General features: G+C 36.1%; 1 protein-coding gene across 1 annotated transcript; it reads right to left on the bottom strand.

Moving 5' to 3' along the window:
- Positions 1-816: 816 nt before the first annotated feature.
- Positions 817-10447, bottom strand: LOC131689193 (23 kDa integral membrane protein). The gene is made up of 3 exons (XM_058974113.1): positions 10034-10447; positions 2534-3037; positions 817-2463 (listed from the first exon to the last, which is right to left on the bottom strand). Exons 1-3 carry the CDS (start codon positions 10130-10132, stop codon positions 2317-2319), a joined length of 750 nt encoding a protein of 249 aa, XP_058830096.1. The 5' UTR covers positions 10133-10447; the 3' UTR covers positions 817-2316.
- Positions 10448-16020: the final 5573 nt, after the last annotated feature.

The raw sequence follows: 16020 nt of genomic DNA, 5'->3' as shown, positions 1-16020 counted from the left end.
TTTTATCGATTTTGAAAAGACTGCTTTCATTACAGAGATATTACATTATTACCAATATTTAAGTTGTGCGTTTTTGATTCGGTTAGTGCATAAATGATTAAAATCCATCTTGTAATGGCGGAGTTATGAGCGTGCAAACCGTACATAGTTTCGTTACATAGGACATATTTTAGACTTTAGAATGACACCTAGCCCCAGATAGTGGAGCAAGACATTTTCAATGTCAAAAAATAATGTTGAATAGATTATTCATTCTTCTACAAGAGTTGGTTCTTTAGAACGATTCTTGATTGAGTCGGAACCTATCTCCAGTGTAAAGCAAAGCAATGCCTTGACACTACATCCCCATTGTGGCATTTTCACTTTCTGTTTAAGCAAAAGACTTCGCAGCTGATTGCGTGCAGTGCAGGACAATTGCATGGCTAGTACTACGATCCTACTGATATTGTGAATTCTGCATGGCCTTGGCTCGAACATTCGACGATGGGCTTATGAGATCAGTACCATGTGCTCTGTACCGACGCATAAGTGAAAGATCAGATATTTTTAATTATTCTCAATATACATATTCTCCCATCAATTATCATATGCACTAGTAAAAACATTTCTACCACTGATTTTCTCTGTATATGGATATTCGAGATAAGAAATCGGATACTGTCTTGATCTTGTTTCATTTCGAAGGTCACCTCTTTATCGAAATGAAGATTGTCATATTTTGAAAAAGGTTAGCTTTTCATACAACTTCGTGTATTCTAGATTTCGGAAGTGATATTCAATTATGTGCAAACAACTAATATTCACGAAGCGTGAGTATTATTTATTTGTAGTTATAATCTATTTCTGAGGAACAACGTCACATATATCTGAACATAATTTCTATTAAGAGCACAAATCTATAGGAAACATAAACGTAAGTTTGATGTATACTGCGAGCTACCCTAATCAAAATGATGCCTTGCTGTCCATTAACCCTTTCATGCCCAAAATATTGCTAGAGTTTGTAGGATTTTAAAACTATTTTTCCTTAAAACTATTTGCGTCAAAAAATACAGTAAAAATAGATACTCGAGTCCTAGTAATAACGACTACCAAATTTTCAGCTTTCGATGCTCACCACATTTCTCCCAGCATATTTACAATAGTCGCATTGCATGACAAATGTAGTTTAAGCTAAAGTAGTCTACACGTTTTATCAGTATTCATCAATATTGCAAGACAATGATTTTTATTTTTTGCCGATAGCTGACCTGAAACTATTGCTGGCAACACTTCATCAATGATACCAATCAAACTGATCGAGATAACTCCAATCTTACAGATAATTCTTATAACTGTATTCGAATAAAAGGTAAAACCGTAGCTGTCCTTAAACTTAATAAATTATTTGAGCAAAATTTGGCTAACCCAAAAGTGACAGCTGGTCACAAACGTTGTTCGTAAAAAAATGGGCATGAAGGGGTTAACAGAGTTTACTTTCAGCTTTTTTTCAGAATATTATCATCATATGCGTTGAAAATGCTCCTTTCGCTACACTTACAATAATAACAACATCTGAAATTGACTGTCGGTAACTATATGTTTCATAATATTTTATGAATTAGTTCAAGCGGACGTTTAGTCCGATTGCAGCAAATAACGGTAGCTGATCTGAATATGATTCGATTGGAAAACGGTTTTTGTTTTGGTAGGTGAAGATTGAGATAGGGAATAGTTATAAGTTATCATTTTGCTGGAATGTTTATTTTTTGACATTCGAATTTTAGGTAAAAAAAATTGAATCAATTTACAATAAAAAAAACCTAACATGATATAATGCGAGTTATTATTTGCTAGTAACAGAATAAATCATGTTTATTTTGTAATTGATTTTGTATTACATCAATATTTTTTCTTGAATCATTAGATATCAACATAAAAGGCATGTCGCAGTACAATTCAGTGATGTATACGATAGTTTCTTGATCCTATGTCCATCTCTGGATTCAAAATACCTTGAATTGATTACTCGCCAGATTTTTACAGAGCCTCTAACGCTACATGATTCCGAAAGACAAAACCCTAATCTTTATTAGTCGTGTTGTTAAACATAACATCAAGTATAGTAGTACCTAGGAAATTCAATCAAAGACCTTAGTATAAATCGTTTTCAATAGTTATTACAATGGTAAGAGATTTAACAAAGCCACAAGAGCTATTTGCGTACACTGAGAACAGTTCACCGCATTCTGGTTCACTTTTGGTGAAAGAAATTTATTACAATGCAGCTGCTACATATTGCGTGTGTACTAAAATAGAACAAGACTATACCGTGCTTCAATTACTATCCCGCTTGATTGCCGATGATAACCAACATGCGAAAATTATGCCCAGTATCTGAAAGACTGCGATGGCGAACCCGACAGCGATGAGCACCACAGCATTTCTATCGAAGTGTTCCTTCAGTTTCATCAAGCAACCCTCCTGTAATAGGTACGATAATTATGTTGCAATTTACCAATTTCCATCTTAGTAAATAGCACAGCTTACAAACCTGATAATAACGATCCATGAACAATGGAAGAGCGTTCTTGCAGTCGTTCGTTTCGGGGTCAATTAGGTCCGGTTTGCAGCAACTAGCCGGCATGGTACGGTTGTTGTTATCGTACCAATCCTTTGGTCCATGGATACCGCAGCACATCATATTCCTATGTACGCTATTCCACGCCCCCATATCGGCGCTGTTGTGTCTGGTGATGGATTTTTTCAGTTGTGTCTCAAGGGCATTCCCAAGATCAGATTTAAATGCTATGGCGGCAACTGCCACGGCGACTTCAATTATCAGCACAATTAGCAGAAACACTGCGAAGGCATTTAGCAGTTTTGGAGATTCTTTAATGGCCCCGTAACAGCCAAGGGATGCAATGAGGAAGATAAAGGTTCCGACCACAATCAACACGACCGGCGGGGCCATCAGTTTGTCCTCGACAAAATGTTGGTAGTCGTTGACATCGAGAAGCACCAGTATTCCAGCGATCAGCAGAATTAATCCTGATACCTAGAATGGTAATGTATGAATGGTAAAGTATGTTTGTATTCAAATTTAATTGCTAACATTAATTGAAAAATATCTGTTACAAACCTAATATTTATTTCATGGACTTGTTGACTTTTCTCGGTGAAAATGAAAACTCCAAATTTTCCCATTACCACACGTAACGTTTCGGCTTACTGCTCTTCAGCCATCGTCGGACGCCTACAAACATTTATTTAGCATTAACGTTAACATCAATTTGTTCACAAAAAATTACAAAGCTAGCATTCACAAATTAAACACAATTTACAATTAACTCACATAAACTTATATCACGCATCTCCATTCACTCTCGTTCACTCTCCGCCGCTAGGCGGGCGATCACTCTTCGACTGTCTGCGTTCCTCGCTATTCCAACACTGTCGAAGCTTGGTGACCAGACCGTCGTATGTTGTGCAGAACGTTCCACATTCTCTTTGTAGGTTCACCGTTTTTTCTTCGCCGAGAATTTTGATGTGAAACATCTCTGCAGTTAGTCTGCTCTCCTGGTTTTCGATTCTTTCCAGTATCCAGGTGTTGGCGAAATCGAAGATGTGTCCTTCTTGCAATGTGTGTTGGGCTAAACCAGTTCTCGCAGCCCAACACACATTGTAAGAAGGACACATCTTCGATTTCGCCAACACCCGGATACTGGAAAGAATCGAAAACCAGGAGAGCAGACTAACTGCAGAGATGTTTCACATCAAAATTCTCGGCGAAGAAAAAACGGTGAACCTACAAAGAGAATGTGGAACGTTCTGCACAACATACGACGGTCTGGTCACCAAGCTTCGACAGTGTTGGAATAGCGAGGAACGCAGACAGTCGAAGAGTGATCGCCCGCCTAGCGGTGGAGAGTGAACGAGAGTGAATGGAGATGCGTGATATAAGTTTATGTGAGTTAATTGTAAATTGTGTTTAATTTGTGAATGCTAGCTTTGTAATTTTTTGTGAACAAATTGATGTTAACGTTAATGCTAAATAAATGTTTGTAGGCGTCCGACGATGGCTGAAGAGCAGTAAGCCGAAACGTTACGTGCGGTAATGGGAAAATTTGGAGTTTCCATTTTCACCGAGAAAAGTCAACAAGTCCATGAAATAAACATGTTGCGGTGACCATAAAATCTTATAAACCTAATATTTATTGCGTAAAAATGTGATTGTTAGAAAAAAGAAAGTATTTGTCTGATTCATAGTTAATAAAAAGAAAAGGTAAACAAAAATAAAAATGACGATATATCACTAGTAGCAATCGAGTTCTGGCGCAGTGTCCATACGCTGTGGATACGTGGGCAGACGCAACAGTCGACCAAATTAAGCACTCTGGAATCCAATATGTAAGGGTCGAAATTTTGGACCCTCTCCGAAATTTTTTTCTGGATCCGCTCCTGTCTGACCCACATATGGACCGTCACAGTTTTCACAGAATATTCTAAAAATTACGTTGCTTAGGTCATTTTGGATGTTATGTATAGCTCTTTCTCTTTTTCGTTTTCAAGTTTCTCTTTGGGCGGGTGATCTCCACATCGCAGTATTCTTGTGCCGCTCTTTTTTGTGTTTCGCTCTTTGTGCACATTATGGGATGCATCGCAAGGTTAAATTATTTTACTCTTCTGTCATCTAAAAAAATCTGTACCAAACTGTACTTTTTTACAAAAATCTGTAATCTGTACCGTACAGAATCTGTACCAAAAACGCTTCAAAAATCTGTACCTTTCTAGATAAATCTGTACTTGTGGCATCACTGCACCTAGGTATTTGTTTTGTAGCCGTTTGTGGTTTGACATAAGATAACGGTGTGCTGTTTACAGTTATAGTAGGTGGGTTTTTCTTAGCTGCTTTTGCACAAAGTTTTCCGTGGTGCAGTGTCTTTTTGTAGAATTCGTGCATAGGAATCTACCATGGTTGCATAACCAGTATTGTCTGATGAAACGTCCCATTTTCGGTTGATACGCATTAAATGGTTACGTATGAAAAAGTTGGTTTATACGGAAGCATTCCCACCACAAGAACAACGTTAGGGACACCCGTAAAAATGCGAAGTTACAGCTCTTATGGAAGCCACTTCTTCGTATCTTGACATAAATTTGTTAATCACGACGTCAGGTGCGTGTGTAGATTATTCGTGTAAGCACATCTCCCTAGAGCCCTTGCCTATATATACGGGGATGATGCCGTGTATCTATAGCGGAACGATTTTTAGTTTCTACTATAAGCGAGATGAGAAGGTAGACCGACCTTAATGAACCGGTGATTAAAATGGATAACTGTACTTGCAGTTGTTTAATCTAGCACTATATCGACACACAGAACATAGGCATCGTGCTAAAAAGCGTTTGAAGATATATGCTATGAAGCTTTTATAGAAAACTCCAAGAGCAAATATAGAATCTTCTTATACTGCTTTGATACACCGAACAATAACCAATATACGTATGCGTCACCTAAACTCGTATGTCTTCATGTAATAAATGATGATGCAATAAACTCAAAATCAAAATGCAAATTCTGCATGATTTTTCGAAAAAATACAATTGCAAATATAATCCACGTTTGCGTAATTTCAACCAAACATCCAGGTAGAGTTATCATTAAACCAAGTATACATGCAAATCTTTTTACAGATCAGTGATCAAACGCGTATACCAAAGTGAGACGAGGTTTTCGACTGCGGATCGAATCCCATATTCTATAGGCACTAAATCGTCATTTTAAACAGTCGGCATGTCAATCGAAAGAAGCGAGGAAGGGTGGGTACGTTATCGAAAGTTAATTTTTTCATTTACTGTGTCGATAAAGAAGGGAAGAGTTACTTTTAAAAAATACGTCTCTATGTTAACATTGTTAACAGCTATTAAGGTGCTTCTGAACTAGCTCTATTATGGCACACTATTTCGCCTTTTCCGACACTAAGTGTGCTTTAATGATCTCTATAGAACTATGAAACTGTAAAGAATATGTTTTGTATGCGAATATAGAACATATCCAAAGCCATTAAATAATGGTTCGTGGTCTCTTGGGTATATTCCTTACCCCTAACCTAACCACTTCCCCAATCCTTCCCATCATTCATTGCAAGGCACAAATCTCCGTTCAACATTGGGAACGTACCATTTGAGCTAGACGCTACTGATTACTGAGTATCCGCAAATTGAAAAACTCGTAGCTATGACAGTTTTACCCCATTTGGATACCACGGAATAAGAAGCTGTCGAAATTCACCTGTCTGGCACGCTATCTGTGGATGTGGCAATATGAGTCGACCGGAGACTAATCGAAACCACGGACTCACGAGATTCCTATGGCTGAAGAGGTACTAACTCATACTGAACTAGAGAGCTTAGGTTTAATAGGGCCCGGCAGTAAAACAAGCCTTGGGGCCCGACGCGGCTCTCGGCGGCCTTGTGTGTATTAGGGTGGGACAAAAAATAGAGCCCAGCTCCGAGCAACTTTTCAGGTTCCATTTGGATCCTAGAACAACTGTGCAAATTCTCAGCTCGATCTCTGAAACTATATTTTGGCGCCCACTGTTTAAAGTTTACTTGGGATTTTGTATGGGAAAATTAACTTTCGCGAAATAATTCCTCCAGGAGTCACCCATTGCTTCCTAAAAATAAATCGTTATGTGGCTTTTATTGGTAATTTAACGAAGAAACAATGTCTCGAAAACCACGAAACGATCTGACGCTTGAGAAAAAAGTTATTAAGCAGAAATCGATTTATGCTCTGGCAATTGATAAAATATTCCTTTTTTCTAGCACCACTGCTGTTGGGTGTCCAATTATATGCAATTTTGTTTTCATTTATCTATACTGTTTGGCCACTTCGCAAGAGTGTTGAGGAATAAATTGAGGCTTCTTTTGTACATATTGAGAGAAAGTTTAAATTTTTGTATATAATTCGACCGTCAGAAGCAGTGATGCTATCAAAAGTGAAATTTTCATCAATCTTCAGGGCATCAATCGGATTTTGCTTAATAACTTTTTCCACAAGCATCAAATCGTTTTGTGGTATTCTAACTTTGTTTCCTTGATTTTCTATAAAAATCAGTTATCTATTTATTTTTAGGAGATAAAGGGCGACTCTTGGAAGAATTATTTTGCACAAGTAGATGTCCCCATGGGAAATCCCATGTAAACTTTAAACCGTGGGCGCAAAAATATAGTTTCACCGATCGGACTAAAAATTGTGCAGAGTTGTTCTGGGAGCTAAATGGGACCCAAAAAGTTACTCGGAGCAAAATTTTATTTTTTTCCATATAACAATGTCCCATTTTACTGTGTAGTCTAGTCCAAAACCTATAATTGCTTTTGCTCGAATTAAATTGAAACTTAATTCGAACTGCTCAAGCGACGCTTGAATTGGTTCAATGTCAATTCGGCCTTACTTTTCCGCATTTCCTGCCGCTAATATCATTTCACTGATGATTATCTGATGCTTTTTGAACATTTTGAGTATATGAGATACGAATCAATGTGCGATTCCGAACTGCTCTACTACCGATTCTTCGATAAGAGATATAGGGATATTAATGAATATAGAGGTTCCCTGCCAAAGTTATTTAACTTTGAAGACCAACAGTTTTTTTAATATTCCTATTCTGAGCATGTGCGAGAAAGAGAGGCAACACATAATGTTATACGGTAATATCTTTTTACTGCAAAATCAGATCAATTTGCAGTCTTGTTGATCCTTACACTTCAAGATATATAGCTGCAAATTTTGGGATACACAAGATGACACTGGCATTTTGTACTGAATTTATTGTTTATATTACCTATTTTTCAAATATTTTAACATAAAAACTTCAAAACTCTTGTGAGTCAATTAGAGTTTTCGGAAAAAACTCATATTTGGTAATGGTATGTGATGTCAATTACCGTTTAATTTAAGAGTGTTCCGAAAAAAAGTCAAAATTGTTGCCGGTCATATCCATCCTCAGTGCAGGGCCTCCAAAATTTCGAGGCCCCTGGCCCAGACCCAGTGTGTCCATGCATAAAGACGGTACTGGTTTGCGATTTGTGTTACCAAAAATAAATAGCTGTAGGTGTTGCTAGTGCTATGTTTGGTGCGACAGCATTTTTAGAGCACGTATCTCAAAATGAAGCCTCTTTGGCGCAATATAGGCCAATTTAGCTAGAAATATGGTTGCATCCATTTCCCCTGGCCTCGATTAAATAAGGATGATCAGAGCTTAGACATCACTCGGACAAGTCTAGCAACACACTTGAAGTATAGGATAATTCGAAAATGTGCAAGGAACAAATCAGTATGCTCGCATTTTAGACACTACGTCAGACTTTAACATAATTATAACATGGTGGTTAAATAGGTTGTACAATTTTACTATACCAGCTACTTAGAGATCAAAAGCCCCAGCCATTCTCGCTGTGAAGCTTAAGCCGAACGGCCATTACTCTTGATCACGAGCTCGGTCATGAATAATTTCAGAAAAAATGTAGTACCCTTAATAAAGTTACTCCAAACTAACCATTACACAAATTTGCGAAAGGAAAATATTTATATTGTTTCAATAAATGCCTATTAAAGAGATATGAAGGTGCTAATCGATTTATAGGCGTAATCAAGTTTCATTAAACTTTGCTGAAGGCCAAGAAAACATCAACGAGAGCCAGAAAAAGACCTCTTGTGTGGCCTCTCACCCGCACATGCGGCATCGCATTTCAGTAAATTTTGGATACTTGTCGCAATTGATTAAAACAAATATGAGAATGAAATAACAAGATTGTAAAAGAAAGCAATTTTTGAAACTATAACTTATAGATAATAACGAGTTTCGACGGGAGATATAGTAGGTATTGATAGTTTTTTGTTATGACCTTCTTATCGGGTACCGTTTGTTTTAGTTTGTTGCAGAATTGATTTTTGGAAATCTCATCTCTCCCGAAATTACGCTACTGAATCGGACCAGAAAGGTATAAATTTTGATTTAGTGGTATGAATTTGTAGCACCCTAGAAAATCTGTTAAATGTTAAAGCAAAATTAAACCTCGAAATGTATTATGGTAATGGTTACTTGAGTTTAAACTGAACCATAACAGAATAATAGGAATATTAAGAAGCGTTGGGATACGAAATAACATGGAACCATTCTTGGATCAATGATGTAAAAAATTAAGCTTTACATAGAAACCCATTATCACCTACATGTCATCGCAAATTCTAATTAACATCAGTTTGGTTCGACTACAATCACTTTTCTCTTCTAATTCCGGCGATGGTCAAGGTGTTGTGGCCAGTCTAATGATCGAAACATTATTATATCCTCTCCACGAAGGACATTGCCACGTTCGAAGTTTGATGCTTATCTTGGCATGTAATTACACTAAAAATAACTTGGAGAGGGAGGAGGGTGACCATATTCAAAAGCGGTGAAAGCCATTGAACTACTTTGAACGAGTTCTGACAATGAAGTGTTGTCGGTCGATGGCAAATAAATGTCTGTTTTACATATTTTACGTGTGACGGCTGTACAGGTGAACGACTATCATTAATTGAATCGGTTGATATTTGTCTTGTGGGTCAACAGACGGAATCCGGCACGCGCGACTGTTGTTGAAGCATAAATGTTACCACGGCAGTGCGTTATGGTTTTTACCATTTATTCTGACCTACATTTTGACATTCGAGGATAATGTCGTGGATGACCGACACACTTATATATGAGAATGATGAGTATATTATTTGAGAAAAGAAATGTGAAACAAAAAAAAATTGAAAAGAAAGGATGAAAAATACAAGAACTGTTTTTTTTTTAGTTTTGATTAGAGGTTTTAACCTTAGGGTCATTAGCCACTTTTCAGGTTAGAGAGAGAGATCTCTAACCCTATGTGCGGGGTTGGTAATCAAACCCAGGTGAGTTGCGTACAAGGCAATCGATTTACCAACCAAGCTATGCCCGTCCCCGTACAAGAACTGTGTTATCATATTAATTCCAACAAATAAATCTCGTTCTCTTACCGCAAAAATTAGATTGAAAACAAATAGAAGATATTTTATCGTTGCAGGTCCACACGACCTTAGTCGATCCCTGATGTTATCCATCAACAACGATTTCATTGTGATTGCAGTATCACAAAGCACTTTTTTCACAAAATAACAGCAATGACACTTTCACTTATTTCTCAAGCTTGTGATTTGTTCAAATAAAACAAACCAGTCTCAAGAGTCCACTTTTTCGACAAATCCTTTCGACCGTTTGAGCCAGACTGAATCAATGTTAGCGTGCGGTCATTTGAATATACCACCTGGTCTTTATGTACGTATGTCGTAGGATTTTTCATTTCATTTTCGCTACCGAACCAACACCTGGCATATCCTGAAAAAGGAAATCACCCTTCGCTTCCACCAAGCGAACTGACCGCACGTTGTACTACTTTTCCACACTAGTTTCCGTTGTGCTTGCGATCCTCGTAAAAGCGGTCGTAGCCACGCAACTGGCGTCAGCAGCGGTCAGTGCTTTCGCCATCAAGGAAATTTCCCTGCTAGTTTTCGTCGGAAAACACGTTTGAGCTTGGTACAACGTTATTTACTTTTATCTACAGTCATGCCGGCCTGTTGTGGACGGTTGCGGCGAGCTTTCGTTGGCATTCTTTCCTATTACAACTGGTGGAGTATATATACTGAGCTGATATTACGCTTCGCGGTATGTACAACAGAGGAAAACCCCTATTCACATAAACAAAACCGAGACCTACATATGTGCTATATCAAAACTTTATTCAAATCATGTCCTGCTTTCTAGACACATTAATTTACCTGATAAAACCATTGAAGACATGCCATGGCTTGGACTTCGTTTTATGTGTGTATTTTAGAAAAGCACGAGGCATTTGGATGGATATTTTATTTCTTAAATTATTTTAAGCGTGTTTCAAAATATTGTGGAATTCCTAAAATATAAAAATCAAAGGGGGTAGTCTTGTAAACGGTCATAATCATGCTTAATCTATGCGCACTAGAGTGGCTCGAAAATGACATTTTCCAGCACAGCACATTTTGAGTTCCTTTTGTGGTCCCAAATGCCTGTGCAATGTTTGGGAGCGGTCGGTTGCTTCCCCTTTTTGCGCATTGCGTTTAAAGTTTGTATGGGATTTTATATGGATAAATCAATTATTTTGCATTTACGTTCATAAAGATCGCTTTTTCACTCAATATGAAAAACCAGCTTTATAAAACGATAATTCAAACCTTGGTTAACAACTTTGTCGAAGACGGTAATTAGCTACGAGTTTTCAAAAAATAGTTAAAACGATTTTAAAACTTATGGTTCAATCTAAATGCAGAAATTAATTATTTCTTCCAACACTGTCAGTACACCACGACACCGATACTTTAAACTTGAATAAATGACAATATATTCATCGCAGAGACTTGGTACCTTTGAATGAAATGTTCAGAATGAATTGCTGAATAACATAAACGTAGCCAGAAAATGAAAAGAAGAGGGGTGTGGGGGTGTACTCCCCAGTTCCCTTTTTAGATAGTTTAGTATAACATAAGAAGCACATATTGAACGCAGGATTATACCGATGAATTAAAAATTAATCTTACGTGCTTGAGTCCAACTATTTTAAGGCTCTACTGTTATCTCATTTAAAATGGTACAGCGGTTTATACGTTTTACATATTTTAAAATCTTATTTCTTAGCCGATCAGAGTCAGAATTTTAAAAAATGCATATCTTTAGATTCCTTGAAGTCTCGGAATTGTTTCCATTGACGTTTTCGTTTGAGAATCTAGGAACAAAACCAGGATAGTTATTTCAATCAAGCGTTTTTTGATGAAATTGAAATAGGTTCACGCAAAATAGAGGTGATGTTGGCGAACCAGAAATATACTTCAGGTTAGAACCCAACGCGATTTCCAAAGCAAAGTTAGTTTTTGCCCCAAGCAATAACAACACATAAATTTGTAAATGTGAATTCTAAATATTGTAAATGTTTTTTCCCACAACAAAGATTGTAGTCTGATTCATATTTGAGTGTATCAAAATATTAAGAAAGTTCAGTCGTTGACATTTACAAGGGCGTAATAATTCTTTATCTTATACAAAACAATCTGAACAGGGACTGGGGAGTACACATGCCCCTCCCTCCCTTATTCTTTTCATTTTCTGACTACGTCTATGTTATTCAGCAATTCATTCTGAACATTTCATTCATTTCTGCGATGAATATATTCTCATTTATTTAAGTTTTTAATGTCAATATCGGTGGTGCACCAGCAGTGTTGGAAAAAGTAATCAATTTCTGCATTTATATTTTACCATAAGTTTTAAAATCGTTATAACTATTTTTGAAAACTCGTAGCTAGTTACGGTCTTCGACAAACTTGTTAACCAAGGTTTGAACTATGGTTTTTCATATTCAGTGAAATAGCGATCTTTATTAACGTAAATGCGAAATTATTGATTTTCCCATATAAAATCTCATACAAACTTTGATCGCAATGCGCGAACTCGGAAAGCAACCAACCGCTACCAAATTTTGCACAGGCATTTGGGACCACAAAAGGAACTCAAAAAGTGCTGAGCTCGCTAGTTGAAATCATTTTGAAGTTTTCCCGTACAACCGCGAGCCACTCTAATGCGCACGGTTCAAAAAAAGTTCTTATAACAAACGCTTAAACTTCCTTTGTGTTGAAGATATTGTTTTGAATATATAAAAAATTTGTTTTCGTTGAATTATTTTCGTACAATTAGACGATATCAACGCGCAAAGTTGAGAAGGTCTTCAGATGGCGTCCCAGATTGCAAGAAAACGGCTTGATCGGCTTTCCAATTATAGGTAACTCAAGCTCTTCAATGTGAACCTAACCCGCTCAGAATGACATAACAGAAAACTATCAAATTTATATCTCATGTTGATATTTATTACTCACTGCGTTATTTTTGTGATATCCCAATCAGCAAGGCAAGCAAACTTATATCAAGATTATATCTTCTGGTAATATCATTGAGCTGCTAATATGATTTTAATGTACGCATATAACGATGGTGTTATAATATATTACATATTCTTTCACAATTATCATTGATTGCTAACTGTAAACTGTAAAGCGGGCAAATGACCATTTGGTTAAAGCCCCAATAAACAAATCAATCAATCAACTGTGAATGATTGTTATATTACACAAATGATCGTCTAATTGCTAATACGCTGAAGCCTCTTTTTATGCGTATTTATTCAACTTTTTAAAGCAAATTTTCGAAGTTTTTATTGATTTCCTTATATTTACGTTTTCCATATGGACATTCAAAGTTCCACGATTTTGAGAATAGATAAGTTTTAGATGCAAGTGGTCGGAAAACTTGAAAATAAGGTGTTTAACTTACTTGGTTGCATTTTGATTAAGAGATTACTTATTTTCTGAGACACTCGTCTGACACGCAATTTCGAATATGTGGCTTCAATGTTGAAGCCTTTATTCAAAAAGTTTTGGAATCGCAAAGTTATCAACACGCTATTCTAAAGAATATAATTTTCATATAAAATTTATTTTTAAGAAGATGCAGGAAGTATCAAGCACTCCAGATGAAATAAAGAAACGCGGATTCAAATAAAAAACCATTTTTTAAACTATTTGTTATGGTTTAGTCAAATGATTCTATAAATTTTTTTTTAATTTATTGTGCATATTGCGAAAACGAATTTCCAGAACTTAAAAAACTGTTTGATATATACTGATTTCCACAATACCGTTATGAATTTTGGGGATCTTCGAGGATCTTCAGTCCGATTTCTCCAATTTATGCGGGTTTTTCATAAACAACCGAAACTTGTCCAGTTTGTGGGTATCTGATTTTGTGCGTTCTCCGAATTATCAAAGCATTGTATTTTTTATTTAAGCCCCCGCATGTTGTATCTTTTCAAACCACCTTAGACAGTTTGACATTTACAATGAACTGACAATTACTTTGAATGCGCATATGTACTAATGTTTCCGTTGTATTCGATTGTGCTTCGTTCGCCTTAAAAAACATCAAACTAACAAATTTTCGTAATAATCAGGATACTTGATCCATTTTGTAGAAAGTTAAAAAAGGAATAATGCGACCTGTTCAAATTGTTGAAAGATTAATATTTGTGAGTATGCTGCATAACGCTATCAATATTTCAAAATGGCCTAGAAATCTCTGAATAAATACACATCCCAGCTGGTATTATTGTTTGCTGTTACAATTTAAATATGTGTTTTAGATAGTGCTTGAAATAGCTAAAAACTTCAATGTAAAAATATAGAATAATTTCCTCCATAAAACTAAATAATATTTAAAAATTAAATGTATTTTAGAAAACATGAAATATTATAAAATTCGTCAAACCGAAGAATCTTCAACAATTTCTCGAATTTTATGATTATATGTTATAATATTCGCAGTTAATAGATTGAACTATTGTAAAAAAATGTATTTCTGCGAATTTATTAGATGTGAGATAATTGTACTGGTTTGCTTAATCTTCCCCATTTTAAAATGCCAGTAAAAAAACCCCAAAAGCGACTTTACTTGAAATCTCAAAATGCAAGCCTCAAAACTTTGGTATTTGTTTCTTTGAATCTATTCGGAATCATAAGTAACATTTGTCGTATTCTCCGTAAAATAATGTAGGTAAATTATCCGCTAAATGTTACCATATCGCATTGACATTATTTCTAAAAATCGTGTAAAACATGTTATCGTACAAAAGAAGCACCGAAGTGCACTATTCAGAATCTAAAAATAGCCCCACTTTCCTAATCTGAAAAGATTTTATAAAGCTATTCAATCTATTGTAATACACGCAGCTGTAGTAGTGAGCAAAACTGTATGAAAACAAAGCGTATTATACAAGGAAAACAAACAGTCCTTTGGCTTTGGCAAAGTTCAATGTGTGCGTTCTGGAAACATCTTCTGCATCTATAATCGTTTTGCCCTTGACGAATGCGTAGAATATTATTCCAAACGAAAAGCGCCTTAATGTATGCTATATTTTTCTATTTGATTCTATTTTTAGACCTGCACGCTAAATTCGTTGATACTATACAATAGGTAATAATAGCTATATTGGCCGGGGAAGAACCTAACAATTTTGTTATAATTCTGATAGAAGCCTATCACAGGTTGTCATATTTTTGATATATACTAGAAGAATTTCTGTTATGTTTTCTGTTATTTTACCAACTAACGAGACCAAAGTTATAACACAACTTGTTATCATAACAAAATAACTCAGTCTGTAATAATTTTATTTCTTTCTGATCGGGTAACCTAACAAAAAAAAATATTTTTCTCTCTGTGTTTGGCTAAAAGACGATAAAAAAAATCACTTTTTTTATTGTTTTGAGCCAAAAGTAGGGTGAATGAAAATTTGTGGGGGAGGGGGGGATTCTATTCGTGGGCGGTGGGAGGATGCGTCAGAGACCCTCTAACTTATTTTAGTATGGGTTGCCACACAATCATAACATACCTTCCATTTAAGACTTGATTTGTAAAGATACTTTCAGTCATCACTGAAAAACCGATGGGATTTTAATTCTGGAATATGATCGGAACATGGGACTTCCAGAATTAGTGACTGAACAATACTTTCAGAAAATCTTTGATTGGCCATCTCTGATCTAGCCCTGCAAATCGAAGTATTTTGTTGACCGCAGTAACTAATCTGTAATTCTGGAACCAAAAATTAGATCAAAATGAAAAACAGTTAATGGCAGTAATGCATCTTTCATTTGAAATTGAAAGTTTGAAAAAATCGGTGAAAAGGCGTTGAGAAATAGGTGTGACAGGAACTTGTCATCAAGAACATAAAAGGTGGCCAATGTGGTCAGAGCTACTGTGATTTGTTATTATTGATCTAGACCCGGAAATCCAAGTCATGTTGCACCAACTTTAATATGTATTGTATCATTAGGGCATCATGGTGGTACCAATTTTTTTGAATTTGTGCAAGTGTTTTGTTGCTAAG

This window comes from Topomyia yanbarensis, chromosome 3 (genome assembly GCF_030247195.1).
Source record: "Topomyia yanbarensis strain Yona2022 chromosome 3, ASM3024719v1, whole genome shotgun sequence".
Lineage (NCBI taxonomy): Eukaryota > Metazoa > Arthropoda > Insecta > Diptera > Culicidae > Topomyia > Topomyia yanbarensis.
Note: the sequence above shows the minus strand (reverse complement) of the source record. Positions and strands in the feature narration are given on the sequence as shown.

Bases quoted from the DNA above. Each gene is read 5' to 3' on its own strand.
- LOC131689193 (XM_058974113.1), bottom strand. From the start codon at position 10,132: ATGAAATCGTTGTTGATGGATAACATCAGGGATCGACTAAGGTCGTGT. The intron at 3,038-10,033 runs GTAAGAGAACGA...TTACCATTCTAG, and splicing joins TTTTCAATCTAATTTTTGCG to GTATCAGGATTAATTCTGCT. The intron at 2,464-2,533 runs GTTTGTAAGCTG...TACCTATTACAG, and splicing joins TCATGGATCGTTATTATCAG to GAGGGTTGCTTGATGAAACT.